General features: G+C 44.2%; 1 protein-coding gene across 2 annotated transcripts in view; it reads right to left on the minus strand.

The window, feature by feature from the left end:
* Nucleotides 1–6,402: 6,402 nt before the first annotated feature.
* E2f3 (E2F transcription factor 3) overlaps nucleotides 6,403–22,413 on the minus strand; it is a 78,902-nt gene continuing 62,891 nt past the window's right edge. Inside the window, exons 2-7 of one of the 2 annotated variants that reach the window (XM_055619097.1) lie at nucleotides 19,635–19,746; nucleotides 18,086–18,287; nucleotides 16,502–16,660; nucleotides 13,242–13,356; nucleotides 10,955–11,090; nucleotides 6,403–10,034 (exon numbers count right to left, since the gene is read on the minus strand). In XM_055619097.1, the coding sequence (XP_055475072.1) occupies nucleotides 9,772–10,034; nucleotides 10,955–11,090; nucleotides 13,242–13,356; nucleotides 16,502–16,660; nucleotides 18,086–18,287; nucleotides 19,635–19,746 (987 nt within the window). In that variant the 3' untranslated portion in view covers nucleotides 6,403–9,771. Of the gene's footprint in view, nucleotides 10,035–10,954; nucleotides 11,091–13,241; nucleotides 13,357–16,501; nucleotides 16,661–18,085; nucleotides 18,306–19,634; nucleotides 19,747–22,413 lie in introns of both variants that reach the window. The other variant, XM_055619095.1, reaches the window with a different exon arrangement.

The following is a 22,413-nucleotide window of genomic DNA, read 5'->3' on the forward strand; positions in this document are numbered from 1 at the left end:
CAGCTGTGAACTCTCAAGTGTGTGTTAAGAATTGAACCCAGGTCCAGCCAGAGCTCTTAACTGCCCAGTCATCTCTGTAGCCTCAAGGCATTTTCTTAATTGCTAAGAGTGGGCCAGGGTTGTATAAGAAATGTAGCTGAAGGGGCTGGAGAGACAGCTCAGTGGTTAATAGCAGTGGTTGCTTTTCCGGAGGACCTAGGTTCAATTTCCAGCTCCTATGTGGTACAACCATCTATAACCCCAGTTGTAGGGTATCCAATATCCTCTTCTTGCCCCTATGGGCACAGGCATGCAGGCAAAGCACTCGACCTAAGTTTTAAAATAGCACTCTTAAAAGAAAAAGTAGCTTAGCAAGCCAGAAGAGACGAGCCAGGAAGCAGTGTTTCCTCATAGTTTTTTGCATCAGTTCCTGCCTCCAGGTTCCTGCCTTAACTCCTGCCCTGGTTTCTCTTGGTGCTGAACTGTAACCTTGTATGAGTCACAGGGCTCCCTAAAGGAACAGACCTAACAGAGCCGAACTGATTAGCTCACAGGATATGGCCTGGGTTTTCCAACAATGGCTACCTCACCCTGAAAACCCAGTAGTTGCTCAGTCTATGATGCTGAATGTATCAGCAATCCCAGTCTGGTGCTGAAGGCCTAGAGGGCTTCCAGAGCTGCTGGTCTCCAGTCCACAATGGAAGCTGGAAGGAGTTGACTTCAACATCAGTGGAGGAATGCTTCAGCAACAGGCTGGATGGACTTGTCATCAAGAGTGAGTGCACGTAGGCAAAAAGCCAAAAGACTCCTTCTATCTGTGCCACCACCTGAAGGTGCCATGTACATTTAGGGTGGGTTTTCCTGCTCTAAGTAATCTGATCAAGAAAATCCCTCACAGGAGTGACTAATAGTTTATGTTTAAGTCGATTTGGACTCAGTTAGTAACCAAGATCAGCGACCACAAAGCTCTAGCTGAAATAGACCATATCCTCTAAAAGTGGGGTTTGATTAGTTTTATCACAGGAACAAAAAGCCAACCTGGACAGGGACCTTTTCATTTGTCAGCATGGTAACCATTTCGATTCTGCTGACTCAGCGATTCGAGAGCAGCTACTGGAGGAGACCTTGCTTGGCCTTTTCACTGTTTTATTTGCTGGTTTCTATATGGAGGTTTATGCAGCTGTATCTCTTCTAGTTTTATAAGAATGAGCAATCATTCTGAGGCCTCAACCCCCAGCCCCACTCAAGAGAAAGCATGTTTCAACAGCAGCATACCAGAATGAATGAATGAATGAATGAATGAATGAATCTGATAGAAAAAACAGAGTATCAATGAACACACCCGCCACACCAATAACCACACTAAAGAGAAAGGAAAAAATAGCATAGGAAAAGCATGATGTTAAAGACTTTCAAAAAGGGCTGGGCGATGGTGGCGCACACCTTTAACTGCAGAACTAGCGAGGCAGAGGCAGGCCGATCTCTGTGAGTTTGAGGGCCGGCCTGGTCTGAGTTCCAGCACAGCCAGGGCTACACAGAGAAATTCTGTCTCGATGAAAGAAAGGAAAAAAACTCATAAAAGGAAAAGTAGTACAAATAAAAAGCAAAAAAGATGGGAAGAAGGGAGGGGGGGTGTAGTAAAGAAGCATTAATTAAGGAATTAATTAAAAATTAAAGAAAGCACTAATAATGGGCTGGAGAGATGGCTCAGTAGTGTAGCACACTTGCTGGCTTGCTGCCCTTCCGGACGACCCAAGTTCAGTTCCCAGCACCTACATTGGGTGGCTTACAACTGCCTGTATGTAACTCCACTCCAGCGGAATTGGTGCCCTCTTCTGGCCCCCACAGGCACTCACACACACATGCGTTTATACCCAGAGACACAGCCATTACAAAATATCTAATGACAAAATAAAATATGAAAACAAAATCAAATGAAAGAGGAATGACAAAGAATTAAAAACAAAAAACAACATTTAAAAAAATAATAGTGGAAAAAGAAATAGAAACTGGAGAAACTTCTTTCTGGGCTCTCTTCCTCGGGAATCTGTGAGGAAGGGGTAGGGATAGGGGTAGGGGCTGGAATCTACTACGGGTCTTCTCTCTTTCCACTGTAGAGGTTGGTGGTGTTATGGACTGGAGATCGGGCTGGTCTAGCACACATCAGGAGGCCTTATACAAATACTTTTGTCCCTGCACTGTATCCTCAGCCCCACAGTCAAGCAGCAGTCACTACTGCCCCAGCAGACTCTCGCTTGCTCCAGCCCCCCCGCCTCTTATGATGTGTGCACCCAGGGTATGGTGCAAATGTCCTAGTAAAGGAACATACTTCCAGCGTGTCAGAGGGGACAGCATAAAACGGTTCTGCGCCTGATGGGGAGACGAGGGCATGGGTTCTCTGCCTGTCTGGCTTAGTGCTTTCAGATTCCACTCAGAAATAAACCACCAAATGGGAGTAAACTGCAGAATCTGACATCGAGTAGACCTGGCTCAGCACTCAGTAAGCAGCCTGTTGACCTGGGCTGAGTCATTACAGAGGGCAGGGCTACAGGTCACCCTGTCACTTATAGCCAGAGCTTCCTACTATCTGAACTTCGAGGTTTGTCTATGTCTAACTCCCCCATCTACAAGGACCTCTGGTTGGTCACCACCTTGACCTTGTTGCAGGGTGTTTTCGGCTTTCCTGCCTTGTGATTGTTCCTTATTTCTAGGTAACCAGAGTAGCTTAGTCCTCTGGAGATGGCCGCCTGCTGTAGCCCTCCAGGATCTGAGAGCAGTGTGATGACCACCTGTTCCATTGTTAGCTGTAACCGAAGTCAGGCACACCATGTCCTCCTATGTCTAGGATGCCCAGCCTGACACTACAGAGATGCCTGGATCCTTCATGCTGATTTTGTGGCCATGGATTGGACTTCCCAGCTAAGGTTGAAGTTATCGATGGTTTCCTATCTTTCTCTGTGCTTGGCTTTCCTGTCACTTGCTTCTTTATTCCCTCTGTCCTGGGGTTACCACCTTCCTTTTCGTAGCCTGATTCTTCTAATAGTGTTGCCGAGGGAAAAGTTCTAGGACATCTTACCCCAGAACTTGAGGCTTTAATGAATGTTGCTCCTCTGGGTTCCAAGAGATCAATTCCTCTTTGCTGATAGCAGAAACCAACCTTCCAGAAAACTGCTATGTAACTGCAGAATTTCTGCTGACATTGTAAGTAGTTTCAGTAGATTCTGGAAGCAATTTGTAGACATTTATTCAGATCTGACTTCAGGCTGATTCATTCTAACCAGTCAGTACAGGAGTTCTTGTAGGTCATTGATGGATGAACATATCAGTTATTTTTCTTATTGCTGTGACCAAGTACCTGAGAATATGCAAACTGACTTACAGTTCAAGGGCACGTAGTCCACCATGGTGAGGGATGCATGGAGCTTTAAAGCCACTGGTCATGTGACACTATTCTCTAGGTCCCATGAGTGACTCACTTCCTCCAGTGAGACTTCACCTTTTAAAGGTTCCACAAGCCAGGTTGGAGAGATGACTCAGTGGCAGGAGCAATTGTAGAGGTCCCATGCTAAGTTCCCAGCATCCATGTCAGGTGGCTCACAACTAACTGCCTGTAACTAGCCCCAGAGGGTCCAATGCCTCTGGCTTCCAAGGCCACCTATATTGATATGCACATACCTCTCTCCCAAGACACACAATTAAATAATAAAAATAAAGTTAAAAGTCAGTTTTAAGGTTCCACAACCTCCTAATGTGGGGGTACTAGTCAGGGACCAAGTAGGGGACATGCTCAAACCACACTGATTTACAATTGAATCTTGTTATTTTCTTCACATCAGGGTTATAGTCTAGATACAGACTGAGGTGACCTTACCTTGCAGACAAGGGACAGTTGGTTGAGTAGAGTTTGAATTGTGCCTATCTGGGCAATCTTCTCCAAGCACTCCCACATTCAGACACACAGGCCCGAGGCTGGGCACCATACCAAGCAACCCTCCATCAGATGCTCCGTAGAGCTCCCCAGTGACAGGACTGTACCCAGCCTTCATGTCTGCTTCTGCCTCTAACCATCTGTTGTTCTACAAATGGCTTTAGAAAGAAAGGTGTGAAAAGATCCACATTTGCTTCTCTCAGCTAAAAGTTCTTTCTCTGCCAAGTAACTATACCTACGCCACATCCCCCCCCCCCCCCTCAACTCTAGCACCTAGAACAGTACCTGGCATAAAAGCACCACTTTCTGGGTCTTCCGGAAGGGCAGCAAGCCAGCAAGTATTCTTCACTACTGAGCCATCTCTCCAGCCCGTTACAGCATTCAAAGCATGACTGAACAACCCCACAACTTACGTAGATGAGTGAATACACATTTTCTGTTAATGATTTTATTTGCTATCTTTAAAAAAATACACATCTATTTATTTATTTACTTATGATGTGTGGGCATGTGTGGAAGTCACACAACAACTTGCAGGAATCAATTTTCTCCTTCCACCATGTGTGTCATAGGAATAGAACTCGTCAGCCTTGGCACTAAACGCTTTTACCTGCTTAGCCTTCACCCGTTTGCTAATTCTAAATGTTCCTCAGGCAAATCTCCAGCTTTTCCTCACCACAGACATTACAATAATCAAGCATGGTTCTGAAATATTTACAGATCCTTGCCTTCAGTCCATGTTTCTACACAATCCAACCTATGTGACTGGACTCAAGATTCATCTGTCTAAACTTCTCAGCTGTTTTTGTGGGTGAGAAATCTTTAATTTGCCAGCTTTGCATCAGCAGATTGCTGAAAGAAAAAAAAATATAACTGTTTCTGTTATGCTTCAGTCTCTGGCTTGCTTGACTGTAGACTTCTTGACCTGCTGACCAAATACACAGATCCTTGGGTAGGACAGCAGCCATGTTGGATGACAGAAGTGCCAGGCCCTCCGCTCTGGGTGAGAACATGACTCTACACAGAGCAAATGAAATGTAAAAAATGTACACAAATGGGATCACATGACAGCCAGGCTGAGAAACACAGTAATGCACAGGCGGCAACAACAACAAAGCAAGAACAAAACACAAAAGCATGAACTGATGATGTTACCCTTGGTTATTTAAAAAAAAAAAGTTTAAATGTACAATATGAGAACTTTCATTCACTGGGTAGTGGTGGCACACACCTGTAATCCCAGCACTTGGGTGGCAGAGGCAGTGAGACTCCATCTTTTAAGGTTCTGAGTTCAAGGCCAGCCTGGTCTACAAAGGGAGTTCCAGGATGGATAGGGCTACACAGAGAAAACCTGTCTCAAAAAAAAAAAACTGAAAAGAACTTTCATTCAAGTATTTATTAGGGATTTAGTACATGCAGGCACTATTCTCAGAGCTGAGGTCCTAAATAGTGATCCAGACAGAAAAACATTATAGAACTTATGTTCTAAAGTGAAGAAGAGACAGTATGAGCCACTCATACATGCTTTGAAAATACCCAGAACATTCATCAAAGCCCTCAAGATAGTGCCTAGAATTCTAATAGTCTACAGCTGGAAGCAACCCAAATATACATCAGCTGATGGATAAATAAATTGTGGCATATCCATACAATGGACTACTATTCGGGCATAGAAAAGAATGAAATACTGGCATGCTACTAAATGGATGGATCCTGAAATAGTTATCCGAAGAAGCCAGACATAAAGACTATACATATTTTTTATTCCATTATAAGAATTATCCAGAGGCAAATTCTCCGCAGCAAAATGGACCAGCAGTTGCCAACAGCGTTAAGTAGGGGGATAGGAAGTGGCTGCTTAGGGTGTACAGGTTTCCTTTTGGAGTGATTATTCGGAAACCAGATAGATATGGTTGTGCACTGTGAACAACAAAATACATTCAGTAATGATAAGCTTTGCTGTGTATTTTACCACATTGAAAAATAGTTCCTGGCTATTGATAACTACTGTAACCTCTCCACCCCCATTTTCTCAAAATAGGAAATTGCCTGGGTAACGAATAAAATCTTACTCGGTGGAATGGTATCTAGTCATTACAAGCATGATGTTTGTATGAAAGTGCCAACACAGAAAAATATACAAGACAAAGACATGTACAATGAAGGAATAAACACACCATAGGTTTGGGCCACATAAGATCCTATCTAAAGAGAGGGGAACATGCTGAGAATGTAGCTCACTTGGTACAGTACCTGCCTCGCATGCACGAGGCCCTGAGTTCAATGCCCAGTACCACATAAAACAAACCAGGCATGGCGGCACACCATGGGCCTAGAATCTCAGCACCCAGGTGGTAGACGCAGAAGGATCTGGAATTGATTGTGCTCAGCTATACAGCAAATTTGAGGCCAACCTAGAGTACAGATTATCCTACCTAAAAAACAACCACCCCATGAGAACTTAAGATAATACTAAGAAAATCCATCCACAAGTCTGAACTCTTAAAAAAATCATTTTATTGACCCTTTACCATACAAAATTTATTCAAATTACATCCATTTGAAGTGGTAAGATCACAGCTAGAACAGGTCACCCTGTAACAAATCTATTTACAAAATCCATCATAAAAGCTTTTCGTTTGTTTGTTTGTCTATTTTTACATTATATTACATTATTTATTTATTTTTAAACTAGCATACAACACAAAGCTGAACTGGTTAGTAGTTTGCCTACTCCCAGTGTTGGGAGAAACACCTCCTTTTTACAAAAGCAAGTACCCCGTAGGAAAGACATTCCCACACCCTGCCAACGGCCATCCGACTTCCTCCGCAAGGCATCTTCCTTCAGATCCCTTTCTCATACACACAACTCGTCATGCACACACTTGGATTCTAACTTCGTTTTTCCTGAAAGCTAAAGCTTTAAATACTGTGATTCTATTTACAGACAGAGCTACACGTACGACAAGAAGGCAAACAAGAGTCACAGGCGCGACAACAAAAACAAAAACAAAAACAAAACAAGAAACCGGAAAACCAAGGCAACAGTCTTAAAAAAAAAAAAAAATTATAAACCAGCTAGAAAATGTTCTGGCAGTGGTTACAAACGAACTGCTGTCTCTGTACAAAACTGGGAAAGAATGGCAATGTGAAAGGACTGTATCGACTTAAATACAACTGCTATGTACACAAACACATACCTAACACTGTTTGACAGCTCATGTGTTGCCCTTTATACAGTTTAATTCTCTGAGGCTCATGCCGTCATCATTCGCACACTTGTAACTTTCAGCCATCCCGCATGTGAGCTTTTAGTAGCAGCAACTCAATGGTACCAGGGAACCTGCATTCTCAGGACTTAAAGTAACAAAAATACTGTAGTACTCACCTACTTTGAGTGCCAGATACTACGAGCAAAGAAAATGCCTAAATGCAAACAGAATATAGTACGGATGTCTCATCTACGTACGCCAGTTAAGCCCATTAACTGGAAAAGTCTCGTTATGCATTTAAGAACTCTTGAAGACTTATTAGTATTCCTTTCATTTCTTAAAACAATAAATACGGTATTACAATACGAATAGTTTCAACAAGGAAAGTCAACCAAACACAACAACCTGGAGCCAGGTGAGTTCAGTCATTGGACTTTGGGGAAAGAAACCCAGCTCTGTGCAGCTGGCCAAGAGAATTACACAAAGCCAGAGGCAGAGGCAGCTAACCAGATGAGATAAATAGAGGACATGGGGGGAAAGCTTGGCATAAATGGTTTCCCATACAGGAAAAAACCCCACAGTGCATTTCCAGTAGGCACTTAACACGAAGCTCCCCCTCCCTCCTCCACCCCAGTGCTTCAGCTCGGACCACACGGATTATTCTGTACCAAGTCCAGAGTGTGTGAGGGGAGGAGGCTGGGGCTGGAGGCTGAAGAAGAGAGAGGAAGATAGTCTGCACCTTTGATTTTTTCTTCCCAAACATACACCACGCATACCCACACACAGAGTTTAAAGTGCCGGTGTCTTCTGTCTCCACCCCCACCACCACCACTTTGCATATTGTGGAAATCTATCTAGAGTAAACTGGCCAGGGTTCTTGTGGTTTAGTAAAATGTTTTCCCAAGGGATATTTTTCAACTGGATCAAATGTGTTGAGTGCCTACTACGCGCCTCCCGGGTGGGCCAGGCACATAGCGTTTCAAACTGCTCGGCTGGAGGTTAGTTTTCACGACTAACTCATTTCCGCAGCCCTTAGCATCCAAGGAATGGATTTGAGGTACTATGCCATATTCAACACCAGGACAAGGTGGCGGCCGCCACCTGCCAGTGGGAACGCTATTCTTGGAAGAAACTGGAAGGATCGTTGCTGATACAAAGCCTCCAGTTTGGGACACCATTCCTGAGGAGTAACGAGGGAGTCGCCCTGGCATTCTATCACTGCATTTCCTATCTCCTGACCTCCCTTAATCGAAGGCACCCACTCACAGTGGAAGGGCTGAGTAGGTTCTGGCTAGAACTAGTCCAACCCCTGACTCCACCCTATCCCCGACAGAGTGGGAGCTCCTCCTTCAACTTAAGGAAGTGTCCCTGATAGAATGCCACTCATGCAATGGGGTATCTTTCTCCCTAGGGCCTCTCCACCTGACCGCATCCTGAGAAGTGGTCTCCCTGAGTATGGCATTAGAGCCCTTTCCCCGGTCACAGGGGCCCGGGAAGCCCAAGGATGGAGGGATCCATGCCTGCTGCTCCATGGGACAGCTGTAGCATCTGGCCCGAGGTCCTCACTACGGGCCTCTCGAGTTGGTGAGCTCCAGAGCTGGTCTCGCTCCAAGCTCCCCTCCTGGGGAAAGAAGCAAGACAGAGGATGCTTCTCGCAGAGGCTAGTGGACCTTAGGTCACATAGGTTTAGATGCTCTGATCAGTAGAGGTTCTTTCCCTCTGCTAAAGGAACAGGAATTTGCAAGAATCGCTTTAAGGTAAACAATTCAATCGAAATGGTGATGGGCGCCACAGGAATGCTTCAATGGCAGCTAGAAAAATAAAAACTCTAAAACAACCCACAAGGAACTCCTAAGTTGCAAGTAATCGACCGAAAACTCACAAATACAAGGGACGGGGGGCAGGGTGGGGTGTTGGGGGGAGGTGGGAGTGGGGTATGGAGACAGGGAAATCCACAACAGCTTCGAGCAGCAGAACTCTACTAGTCTCCGTATCTGCAATGAGTACTCGCAAACAAGTTCTTCATCCAAAAGGCTGTGGAGGCTCCTGCAACCTCCTGGTGGGACACAGGGCCCATAGCTTACACTGGATTATGAGAGTAATTTAAATATTCCTAAGAGCTGAAGAAATCCAGGTCATTCCTTTGCATGACTTCAAGCTTGCATTTGTGGCAGAATTCCATTCCATGTTAGCAGACTCACAAAGACATGCATTCCGCAGAGAAGGCACGGCTTGAAATGCTGTTAAGGGAGAGTGCTGTTTTCCAGTGGGCCAGGTGGCCAGGCCCATTCAACAGCCCATCCGTTAGGCACAGCAAGCCAGTCCGCAAGGAAAGGAGAGGAAGGAGGGGGGGAAAGGACAGGCGAGAGACACCTGATTGCACATCTTCTCACTTGCTGACTCATCAGGAAGATTTTGGAGCCTGGGACCAGGCAGGGCTTTCCCAAGGGAGCCTGCAACTGTGCGTTTAGGATTAAAAAATAATAATAATAATAATAAAATTAATAATTCATCAAAATGTCAGCTTTGTTCTGAAGTTTACTTCATGATACTCTTGGAGGAAGAAGGCAGGAAGGGACAACACTGTGATACACGTTCTGATTCCGTGATAAAAAAATATTGGTTTATAAGGACAGTTTGTACAAAGCCCAATCAACTACACATGAAGTCCTCCACGAGGGGCAGCTTTTCCAAATCATACGCATCGAAGAGATCACTGATGCCCTCCTCCTCCCCCAGGCTTAGCAGGTAGTCCTCTTGGAGTAGGGGAGGCAGCAAGTTCACAAAAGGTCCTTCGAGGTTGGAAGGAATTTGGTCCTCAGTCTGCTGTAAAAGGTTGGCTGGGGAGGCCAGAGGAGAGAGGTTTGCTGTAGAAACCGAGCATTCGCTATGTCCTGAGTTGTTAGAAGCCAAGTCTGAAAGGGGGAGAAGAGGGGAGTGGGGGCGGGGTGGGGAGGAGAGCCAACGTTAGAAGAAAATAAGAAAACCTACTTTGTCTGGAAGAACGTGTGTGTGGTTGCTCGTCAGCTCAATGAGGCTACTTGAGGACACTGATCACCGTTAGGCTAGCAGGATGAAGAAGGACATCACTCTGCTTTCTCCTAGTGTGTATATGTTTAAACTAAAAAGAATTTTTTTTTTCAATTTTTTTGATAAAGGTTTTATTTATCTATATATCCAGGCCGAAGCTTCCAAGAGCTTTGCTATAGCGTGAGGAAAAGAGAAGTGAGCTGCTTTCTGGCCATATCCTCCCCTAATGATCTCATCATTTGAGATGTCTTGTCAAGCGTGGCTGATAAACCAACACTGTCCATAGCCTCACTCCTCACTGCAGTCACTGTTCAGTAGGCTAAGGAAAGAGCTTTATGCTTTTAAGAGACTGCAGGCTCTTCATCGGTGGTGAGGGACCATTTTGACCAAGATCATTATTTTAGTCTATAAATTAGTAACAGTGCCTCAGAAAACTGTTACGACAACATGAAGCTTCTCTCCCCATCCCTTCCACACAACACGAAGGCTTTAAGGTACTAATCATCCCGTGGCCAGTCCCTCACCCGTTCACAGGAGGCCTTTAACATGGCGAATGAGGGAGCGGCTAGTGTCACCCATCAACTCCAGGCCCATTTGCATGCAATGACCCTGTGAACTGGTCCTGTCCAGCATTTGGTTACTCTGGCCAGTTTGATGGGTTGCATGTGACTCCTATCAATAATGGCCGCAATCTAGTAGCCCTAAGCATTTTTTTAGGATGTAGCCATGTGGTCCTGAAAGAGGATCTTTCCAGACACTTTCATTCTTAAACATTGCTTCTCACAGACAACCGTGACATATTTACCTTTGGAAGTGGGCTTAGGGATATTCCCATTGTGGTCTTGGTTATTTGTTTTCATGGGTCTGTGTGTTTCCGTCTCTTCTGGACACAAGTAAACCTCAATGGGCCCTTGGGTACTTGCCAAATGTATTTGTAGGCTCTAGAAACACAAGAGGTCAGCTCAAGTTCACTTAAGGAATGAAAACCAAAGCATACCTCACCTAAAACTGGAAGGGCAACATTCATTGTTCATTTTGCTCCCTCATTCCTAGTCTGTCAGTAATGACATTCTTCTAGAGCAGGGGCCAGCAAACAACTATAGCCTGAAGGCCAAATCCAAGCCACCAGCCAGCTTTGTAAGTAAAGTTTTATTGGGACACAGTTTGTGGCCATTCTCATGCTGTATATGTTGTCTCTAGCTATTTTCATATTACACAGTAAATACAGTAGAGTTTATTACTTGAATAATCCAAACTATGTTGCTTACAAGACCAAAGACAAACTGCTACCTGGAACTTTTGAAAGTTTATTGATCTTTGCTACAAAGAAATACTTTCTTGGGTTGGGGTGTGCAGTATTCTTTAGATATATTATTTTCCTGTAAATTATTTACAGGCCTGTTAAGTATTTAAAAAAATGCATTTCTATTAAATTAATTCGTCATAGTAAGGCTTTCTAATGTTAAACTCTAAGAACCTTCTTATATAAAGTATTCTAAAGTGCTAGGAGTTTCAGTTAATAAAGAATAAAGCTATTGTTTTTTTTTTTTTTTTTGACAGCGTTTCTGTATAGTCCTGGCTTTACTAGAACTCACTCTGTAGACCAGGTTAGCCTTGAACTCAGAGATCTGCCTGCCTCCGCCTCCCAATTGCTGAGATTAAAGACATGGGCCACTGACTGTCAAATATTGATTTTTAAAATATTTTTATTTACTTATGTTAAAATAATTTGACTGTAAGCCATCTGGTCTATGAGAGGATTCAAAAACTTTTATCCATTTATTTCTATGTGTATGAGTGTTTTGCCTGCATGCATGTCTATGCTTTAGCATATGTCTGTTGGCGCTCGAGGAGGTCAGAGGAGGGCAATGGATCGTCTGGAAATAGAAATTATAGATGGCTGTGAGCTGCCATGTGGGTGCTGGGAACCACCCAGGTCCTCTGGAAGAGCAGCCAGTGCTCTTAACCACTAAGCAACTTCTCCGGCCCAAGACTTATTTTTATTTTATAAGAATTATTATTTTATGTGTTTGTGTGTTTTGCCTGTATGTATGTCTGTGTCAGGATGTCAGAAGCCCTGAAACTGGAGTTATAGACAGGTTTAAGCTGCCATGTGGGTGTTGGGACTTGAACCTAGGTCCTCTGGAAGAGCAGCCAGTGCTCATAACTGCTAGGCCATCTCTCCAGCCCAATAGTTAAAGGAATCCTTTTGTGTCTGCATGAGTATAGCTCCCTGTGTGTGGCTGGTTGTCAGAGCCACTGCACTGCGTCCGCTGGAGCTGGAGTCACAGGTCCTTATGAGCTGCTCTACATAGGTGCTGGGAATTGGACTTGGGTTCTCTGGAATAAGGGCCCGTGCTCTAACCATTAAGCTATCTCGTCGGCTTGCTCAGTGCACTAATATTTAGAAACCTTCCTCATCTAGATCATAACATTATAATTTTATAGGGCAAGAAGTTTACTTGTAAATTTAATATTTTAGGCATTATCTTTTAATAGTCTAGATACTCTCTTTTCACTATAGTTCCTTTACCTTATAATTACAGCCTAGGCTGATTTTATCAATGTACACCTGAAAGCAATTACAAGAATGCCCGTCCTACTTTCTCACAATATTCTTGTCTATTGATTACCCCACGGCCCCATTTAATTTTCTCACAATGTAAAGATGCTAAAAATCAATTCTTAAAAATTCTCAAAGTGTGATAAGACGGTGAGATACTACTGAAATCCCCGGAGCTCTATTTGTCGTGGGGACTGTCTCTCCAACATAAAACTTCTCAAGCTGTTTGCACTGACCACAACCACCAGATAACAAACAAATTGTGAACGATGAAAGTTTAAGGGAGATGCGGCAGCAAAGACCGCTGTGACCAGAGTGCCCTTCTAAACCAAAACCAGACATTTTGGACATTTAAGAAGCAGGGAACTGTTGAACCTTTTTAAATTTTGGGTTAAGTGAAATCAATGAGGAAAAAAATTATAAAGTGCTTGGGAGGCGGCAGACTTTAACCAGGAGCCAACAATTCAAGCTCAGGTATTCCGGAAAGACCTCTACATCTCTACAGACGGACGGCGTCGCTGTCCCTTACCTCTATTGAATCAGGCACTTCAAGTCTTGTTTCTGGAGGGGCTTTCACAACTATAACAGTTTGGTCTTTAAGGCCACTAATTTTTCGAATATCTTGATATGTAACATAAGCTAACGTTAGAACTGTTAAGGAAATCTTCCATCTAGTGGCCACTGATACAGCTATCATGAAAATAACAAAGCAGACACATAGAAAAAAAATTATCCATTGCGTCATGACTTAAAAGTATAGGTAAGCCTTCCCCTTTGGATCGCTGAATAAATGGGTTCCTCCATGGCCCTTGTCTTCCAGTTGATGTTCTCGAGAATCAAGGAAATCTCGTTAGCTTGCCAGTCTTGTGTACCGGCATTCCCTGAGCTCCAATGAAGGGCCCTGTCTATCAAACTGATTGACAGATGGTCCTAACTTGCGGCAGAGTGGGGGTGGGGGTGGAGGCCTTAAGATTTACTAATCAAAAAATTTTTGAAACAGCAGCCACTTCTGCTTGCTAGTAGCAAGTGCCAGGAGCCACCAAATGAATGAATAAATAGCCAAGAAAGAAGGGAGTCTTCTGCTTAGGCAGACAGCGTGTTTACGCAAGCACACCTGGGCTGGTGTGATTACGTACTGCCTAGGGATCAGAGCATCATTATTTCTGTTAGGGAAAATTACTCTTGTTATTATTAACACTAGGATTCAGGGTTCCCAAGGAGGCGAGCAGTGCCCAGGTGCTCGGCAACCGAGCGAATTTAAGATACAATGACTTCGCTAAAAAGAATAAATTAACATTTCACGACTCTCAGTAGTTACTTCAAGTGCTGAACAATTCATTTAAGTGTCCCAGAAGCCTAGCCTGAAAGGATATCATGAAAGAGCATGGTATTTACCAGATGACAAAGCACTCACCCAAACCCAGCCAGAGACAGGCACTCAACAGGAGAGGCAACAGGGCCAAGGCTTTGACTTGAGAAGCGACAAAGAGGAACATGTTTAATGTAACATGTGTTTTCAGTCAACTTACGAAAAAATTACTTATTACTGTTATTGTTGGTGTGTGTTGTGTGTGTGTGTGTGCACACATCATGGCTAGAGTGGCAGTCAGCTGGCAACTCTTTGGGGTCAGGTTGTCCCCTTCCACCATGGGTTCCACAGATCAAACTGAGGCCATCAGGCAAGAGTGGCAAGCACCTTTGCTAGCCATCTTACGAGTCCTTGAGTGACTTTAATTTTTTTTTTAAAAAGATTTCTTTTTTAAGTGTCTGAATGTTTGACTGCTTATACGTATGTGCGCCATGTGTATGCCTAATGTCCATGAAAGTCAGAACTCTTATATTTATTTATGTTTTTTTTGTTTTTGTTTTTGTTTTGAAACATAGCGTCTCACTCTGCAGCCTTGGCTGCCTGGGACTTTGCTATGTTGACTAGGCTGGCCTCAAAATCAACAGATGTGCCTGCTGCCTTCTCAGTGCCGGGAGTAAAGGGGTGTGCCATTAGTCAACTTTCATGATACAAAGGAATGAATGAACACACACACTCGCCAAGGCCGGAGTAAGTATGATGCTCTTGGAAGGTTCTAGGCTTTCGGTCACCACTCAGCCTCCCGGAGAAGCCAATGGGGGCCGTTTGGGGACACTAAATTTTTGTTTTAAAAAACACTATATAAACTGATAACCAGGTTTTTAACCTTGAGCCCATTGTCTAAAAGCTATGTGACAAGAGCTTACTAAAATAAAACACATCTACAATTACTCTAAAAGCTGAAGGAAGCAGAATTTCAATACATCTGTGAACACACTGTACCAGACTGGGAGCCGGACGGAAGGTTGAGACAAAAATTTCATAAATATAGTTCTAATCTTACAAACTTAAAAGTGCTTCCGATGTGACTCCCTCAGGAATCTGTTTCTCGGGCTAGTGGTCCCCCTTCAAGGAAACTTGTTTGGTTTTTGTTTTTTGTTTTTTTTCTTTTGGTAACAAAGGTCGCAGAAAAATAGGAATGACAACACTACAAGCCACAAGTTCAGGACAGCTGTCAATCGTGTGTAACCACACAGCGTTTCCACAGTGTAGTTTCTTACTTTTGATTTCTTTCTTTCAAAAAAAAAAAAAATGCTATTTCCTATTTATTTAGTATGTGTATGAGTGGGTGTGTGCCACAGTGTGTGTGACAGCGGGGGCTGAGGTCACGAAAACTTGCTGGAGTCAGATCTCTGCTCCTACCATGCGGGTCCCAGGGACGAAGCTCAGGTCTTCAGGCTTGGGGACAAGCACCTTTACCTGCTGAGCCATTTACTCACTCACTGTCCTGGAACTTGCTTTGTGGAACGGGCTGGCCTCAAGTTCACAAAAATCTGGCTGCCTCTGCCTCCTGGATGCCGGCATTGCTGGAGGGCACCGCCACAGCAGGCTCTTCTTATTCTTAAATTTTTACTTATGTAATTTTTTGAGAAAAGGTAGACTACATACTACATACTCACTATATAGTTTTAGCTGGTCTGGAACTCTACCTGCCTCTGCCTCCCAAACTTGCTCTGGCACCCAGGCTGGCTTTGAACTCCTGATCATTATCTCTTTATCTTTTCAAAGGCTGCTATCACAGTATGCACCACCATACCTGACTTTAAAAGTGTAGTTTCCTTTTGTTTTCTTCTTGAGATGGGGCCTTGCTACTGTAACCAGGGTGGCTGTGAGCTCAGGACTGTTTCCCTGCTGCAAGGATTACAGGCAGTCCCACCACACCTGGCTACAGTTTACCTTTCTATCCTCAACTGTAGCCCAACCACACAGACTCAGCAAACTCCAACTGTTACAATGTCTGATGAAAAGAAGATAGAATTCTGAGAATCCCAGAAGTAACAGCTAATGCACACCGGAAATCTGAAGCCAAAGACAAATCTGCTGAGTGTTGCCATTAATATTAATACTGACACCTTACAATTATTTTTTAATAGTGTGTTCATATGATGACAGTGGATCCGCATGTTCCAACCACACATGAATAAAATGCTTTAAAAAACAGTTTTCACCTGGCTATCAACATTGATAATAATATCATATATTCTAAAGGTACCTTATTAAAAGCCCTGTCGTGTGAGGCACGTATCACACACACACACACACACACACACACACACACACACACACACACACATACACACACACACACACACACACTGCTTGTTTGCATGATGACAGATTAAAATCTATCTGGCCCATGAATAAGTCTGTCAGCTCTGGAAAGAGTACAGAGGGCTCTAACCAGCAGTAGGCACAAAGGATATCTTTGATTCTCTGAATCCTCGGTTAACAGTTTGAGGTCCAGGGTGCAGCTTTGGATCAGCTCATCTAATTTCTTCTCTTCCTGACTGAGCTCGGTCACTTCTTTGGACAGGCCTTGACACTGGGCCAGCATGCCCCCATCCTCAGACAGACTGCAGCCCCTAGAAGCAAACACAGAATCTTTATGGCACTTCACAGGAGCTAAAGTGAGGGGGGTAATTAAAAAAAACAAAACAAAACAAACCAATCCTTGGGGGCCAACAACCTCCCTCTGCCATGTCATGGAAGGCCATGTTTGTTAGCCAAGTGTTAAGAGAAGAGCTTTAGAAATACATTTGCCATAAATACAGTCATGTACTTTTCAGATGCCACAGAAATCAGGTGAAAACAGTTATATTCAGGGTCCTTTAAAAAAAAATCTGCTTGTTCAGAACTCTGAAATTCTGAGGGCAAAAAAGGCAGCCACCTGGCCCTCCACCACCATCTCCTAATACAAACACCCCTGGGGGCAAATGGAACAGGTGTGGTAGGCATCTGCAAGAACAAAGACGAGCAGCCAACAGGTTTCTCTAAGGCACAGGTCAAAGTGAGTCCCTGAGTTGTCCACAATTCCAGACAAATCCAAACTGAGGACTGAACTCAGGGGCTTCTTTCATGCTTGCTGGGCTATTGCTCCACCAGCAAGTTACATTCTGAGCCCTTGAACTATATTCAGACATTTACTTGTTTTTCTGAGTGTGTGGATACACCAGGCCATGTTGGGAGTACAGAGGCTGGGGGATAACCCTGTAGAGTCGGTTCTCTACTTCCATCTTAATGTACGTTTCAGGGATTGAATCTAGGCTGTCATGGTTTTGAGACAACCCCTTCACTGGTTAGCATAAAATTGTATTTTTTTTCAAAACACCCCCCTCCAAACAGTTTTGACCCTTTTAATGATTTCATAGATCAATGCTGTACTTAAAAAATGCATGCCTCTGTCCATGATTCACGAATGAAATTATCACGCAGAATCAGACACACCGTTGATAAGTTTCTGCAAAAGAAACCCACTGAAGTCGTGCCTTCAAGGACAGAGAAACTGTGTTAGTCTATTAGGAGCAGGGATAAGTCTTCTTCATTACTGTGTTTGTTCATTTCTGTCCACAGATGACCAAATACAGTATCAGCCACATGTGTGTGCATCTACAGATCACACATACCCACGGACTTAAGTGTGATGGGCGGCATCTTCCTCCCTAATCTACAACTGCAGGGGTCTATTGAATTCTAAGATCCTCTTGATTTACACTAATCAAATATGATGTCCTTGAACTTCTGCTTGCTGCTTTTCAATACTACAGGCAGTTATGTGGGGCTGGGGAGTGAACCCTGGGCTTTACGCCTTACAGGCAAGCACTCTACCAACCGAGCTCTACCCTCAGCCCTGATTTTCTAAGTACAACTTTGGGAAAGAGAGAGAAAACTGGGAGGGAGAGGAAGTAGGGGGGAAATATGGGTCTAACTGCAGAAACTGAAGCAGTCATAAGGCCGCCCCCCCCCCCCCCAGCTGGCGGTGCCCGGGGACACGGCAGACCCCCACTCACATCCACTGGACGTTGTTCTTCGACTTCTTCTTGATGAGGTGGATGCCTTCCAGCACGTTGGTGATGTCGTAAATCCTCCTCTTCTGCACTTTGAGCACCTCTGCTGCCTTGTTCAGATCCAGGACCCCATCAGGCGACTGGCTCAGGAGCTGAATGAACTTCTTGGTGAGCAGACCGAGTGACGTATCATACCGCGTTTTTTCTGAGGGAGATTTTGGAGCTTAAAGAAAAACAAAAACCGAACGGGTGGGGGATAGGGGGAAAGGTAAAGAAATGAAGGGTTTCTTCGCAGCTAAGCAAGCCCTCTTTCCCACGGCAGCCAGATTAGTACCTGAAGCCAAGCTGGTGTTGTTTGGGGTGAATAACAGAAAGCTCTGAGGTTGCTTTATCAGAAAAAGAAACAAACAAAAACTGAGACAATACAGACTTCCTATGTCGGGTAATGGCATTTCCTTGAACTTTGTTAGTACTTTCTACTTTCCCTTAACCTATTCTCTGGGTCTAATGAAACATCTCACAGAGATGTTCAAAAGTATCATCAGGTGAATGGATTAAAAAGTACTGTAGCCTCCATGAATCTCATTTAAGAAGCCTAAACTAATGGAGCCAGGTCACCACTTTGTTCAAGACAGGGTCTCAAACAGACGTGACATCACTAGTCCTTCAGGCACTGCTGTGTTAAGACTTGTCAATCCATCTTTCAGAAAAAGTCAAATACCTCCAAAAGTTCAAGCTTCCCCCCTCTTTTAGACAAAATGTCATTTAGTGTTATATTCTTCTATTGGAGCTCAGGTTGAGATTCTAATTTAGCCCTTACATATAGTCTGTGGATACCTAACAGAGAAACTACAGGAAAAGTCTAGGTTAGCTTTTGTATTAAGTGCAGACACTTAATGCAAATATTTGGCTGTTTATAACGTTTTCATTTCTCTCTCAAGTGACATGATGACAGTACTGACGAAGGCAGAAGTTAGCTGGGACTTAGTATATGCAACTACTTTTTAATTTTTGTTCCTTCATGAGACAAGGTATCATGTACCCCAGGCTGGCCTTGAACTCAACACGCAGCTGAGGATGGCACTGAATTTATGATCCTTCATTCTCCAATTCCCAAATTGCTGGGACTATGGGTGTGACTACTTCACTCAGTTTATGTGGTGCTGGGGACTGAACCCAGGCCCCAGCATACTAGGCAAGCACTGCTCTAGTTCCTAAGCCACTGTGTGTGGTGAGCTAGAGGATAAGGTTCCCAGTGGCTTAATCCACCACATTCCTCTCCATCCCTGCACTCTTAAATAACGTCCACTAAAGGGAGGGAAGGCTAAATATGACTAGTTCAAAGCGCAAATGCATTCAGGTACTGGAGTGACTGTTACCCTTTTGCCAGGTGCCAGGAGAAATTGTATCTGCCTTTTGGATAGGCTTGGGGAGAAATAAGGAAGAAAACATGCCCAAATTATTCAGACCTTGGCACCCTTCCAGCCCCAAGCTTTGCAAGTTGGGAGCCCCACACCAAGGAGCATGGGGAAACAGACGAATGTATCCTTACTTTTTGGACTATCAGGACTCCGTAGTGCAGCTCTTCCTTTGCCCTTGGGGGTCTTTAGACCATCTGAGAGGTACTGATGGCCACTCTCGCCCAGCTCCAGCCTTCGCTTTGCCTGTAATCAGAAGGTGAGATAGCTGTCACTGGTCCTGTGTGTGCTCTCCTTCTCTTGCTCTGTCCCACATTGTGACTTCTCATGGCTCCTAGACGGGGTCTTACTAAAAAGGCCAACCTGTCACGCAATCTCCCTTCCCTTGCAGTGACCACACTTGGGTGGTCAAACAAAGTGACTCTTGACCTATGGCTTCATCACTCAGTTACTGATTCAGTGCATGTGCTGGGCCCAGGGCTGGCTGCTAAGAACATCTCACACACTGCAGAACCTAAGTTCCCATTCGTGGGTATCACTCGATCTGAGCTGGTTGGACACTATTCCTTGTGTTCCCCAGAGACTGTGTTTACTTATACCCTAACACTTATTGGTTACTTATCCACCTCTCATTTCCTTTAAGACAGTTCTCATTTATCTTTGTATCCTGGAGCTTGGCAAAGAGCCCGGGTCTGTAGGTATTCAATCACTCTTTCTATATACATTCATCAAATGAATGATTTAGAGGAACACAACTAGCTACAGGCTACAAACAGCCCTTCATCAGAAAAACAAACACTGCAAGTATACCATCAGCCCCAACCAACAGCACTAACATCCGCCAAGAGAGAAGCCTTCATTTCAATTTTTTTGCTTTACAGGGTTTTTTTTTTTTTTTTAAGTGAGAGGGTAGGATTGGGAGGGGAGAAGGGAGGGAGGTACAGAGGGGATACAAAGTGAATAAATTGTAATTCATGTAAGTTTTTAAACTTACTTTTTCACTTCATTTATTATCCGTCTAACATCTTCTGCATACTGGGTACGGTATCAGGAACCTCACTGAGCAATATGGATAAGAATCTCTTCCTTCCCAGGGTGTCAAGTCCAAGAAAGCAAGTGCTTGGGAAGTACTTACTGCCTGACTATAATGGGTGTTTAGAGCAAGGTGTCTCCAACCAGACACCTGGCAGGACAGGGTGTACCGAGCTCCCTTCCCAGGAGTGAGACTTGCAGCTTCAGGTTAACTGCCTATGACATGGGACACAGAACTTATCCAAGGATGATGGCTATGTGGCTCGTTAATGCAAAGTTTCTGGCTAACCCAGTATGTTGGCCACCAGGTTATACCAATCTACACACTCTACAAATTGAAAATACACACTGGATGTCAAATGTACAAAAACAAAACAGCCTATGAATTTTGTGTGCACGGCAGCCAGGGCATAACCTCTGGCATTATTCCTTGGGCACTTGCTGCTCATCTTATTCTTTACAAGAGATTCTCTTATCGGTCTCGGATTTGTACAGTAGGCTAGTCTAGCTGGCCCTGAGCTCCACAGATCCACCTGTCTCCATCTCCCCAGTGCTGAGATTACATTACACTCAGATCATCATAGACACGCCGAGCTCTTTACCAACCAAGCCATCTTCCCCAGGGCAATAGCTCATTCATTTTGATACTGATTGTGTTTGAATGATACTTTGGCCTTATAAAATATTGAGTATTATGGAGCTTGCATGTGTGAATGGCCCAGGAAGGACCTTTCAGCAATATGCTTTCCTATTCCCAGCTCTTCTGTCAAATCCATGTGTGTCGTATAGTTTTGGGTTGTCCCGGGCGCTGTTCCCACTCTGAGAATCTGTCCCCTGTTCCCAAGAGCCTAAGTGTGAACACACCTGGGTCTGGGTGATTGCTGGGCTGCCTCCTGGCACACCCTCACAGTGAATAGGTTATAGGACACAGGCCAGAGCTGGGGAAGGGATATCTCTAATGATTTTTCTGGAACTGCAGGCAAGAAGTTGTAGGTTTATAAACAGGGATGGAGAGAGAGGAGTGTGACTTGGCTCAGGCATCAGGAAAAATAATTGGTAGTCTTCTCCACACTTTTTTTTTTGTTGTTGTTGCCAATAAACATCTCTTTATTGAAAGCATTTTGGGTTGAAATGTTGGAAGTGTGTTATATCAATGAAGCTGGGATGGGCTGGGGTGCAGTGGGAAGCTACAGGGTCCTAGCAGAATGTAGAATGGTAGGGTGTGTGTATGCCACTGACTTCTTGTGAGAACTGGAAAGCTATTACAGATAGAAAACCTTACTTTGAGCCTCTGTGTTCTGGTCCTGTTATCACTGTGCCGAGGTGTCTCCTGTACCCAAGGCAAAGCCAAAAGTTTGGGACATAGAACGTGGAGACCCCTGATCTATAATCTCCTTCAGTCAAGATCTACCTTCTGGCCAACAGCTGATGTACATGTGACTTGTGCCTTGTCACCCTTGGCCATTTTGCTCTGCTTTGAGGCAAAGGCCTAAGGAAGCACAAAGTCACAGGCCGAGGAATTCCCAGAGGTCTGTTGCTAAGAGACTGAAGTCTAACTTCAAGGACCAGAACTAGTTTTCATGTGTGACTCTGGTTACCAAGCATCAACAAAGGAAACCAATTCTAAATACCAGATAATCCAATAAATGTTGGGTAATAGAGCACAGGCTTACATCTCAGTCTCTTAAGGAAATTGATCATGAGGCTTAGGGACCCACACTACAAACAAGCTATAAGAAGGCAGCCCGTGATATCCTTTCCAACAGTGTCCAGTTGGGGAGGCCATTAGCAGCTTCAATCATACCATCCCCATGTCAGTCCCTATCTGTCATCCCTGCTGAGGATCGCATGGTCTACGGAGAATCATCACTATATAGTGTT

This window comes from Psammomys obesus, unplaced genomic scaffold (assembly GCF_907164565.1).
Source record: "Psammomys obesus unplaced genomic scaffold, mPsaObe1.curated_primary_1811, whole genome shotgun sequence".
NCBI classification, from domain to species: domain Eukaryota; kingdom Metazoa; phylum Chordata; class Mammalia; order Rodentia; family Muridae; genus Psammomys; species Psammomys obesus.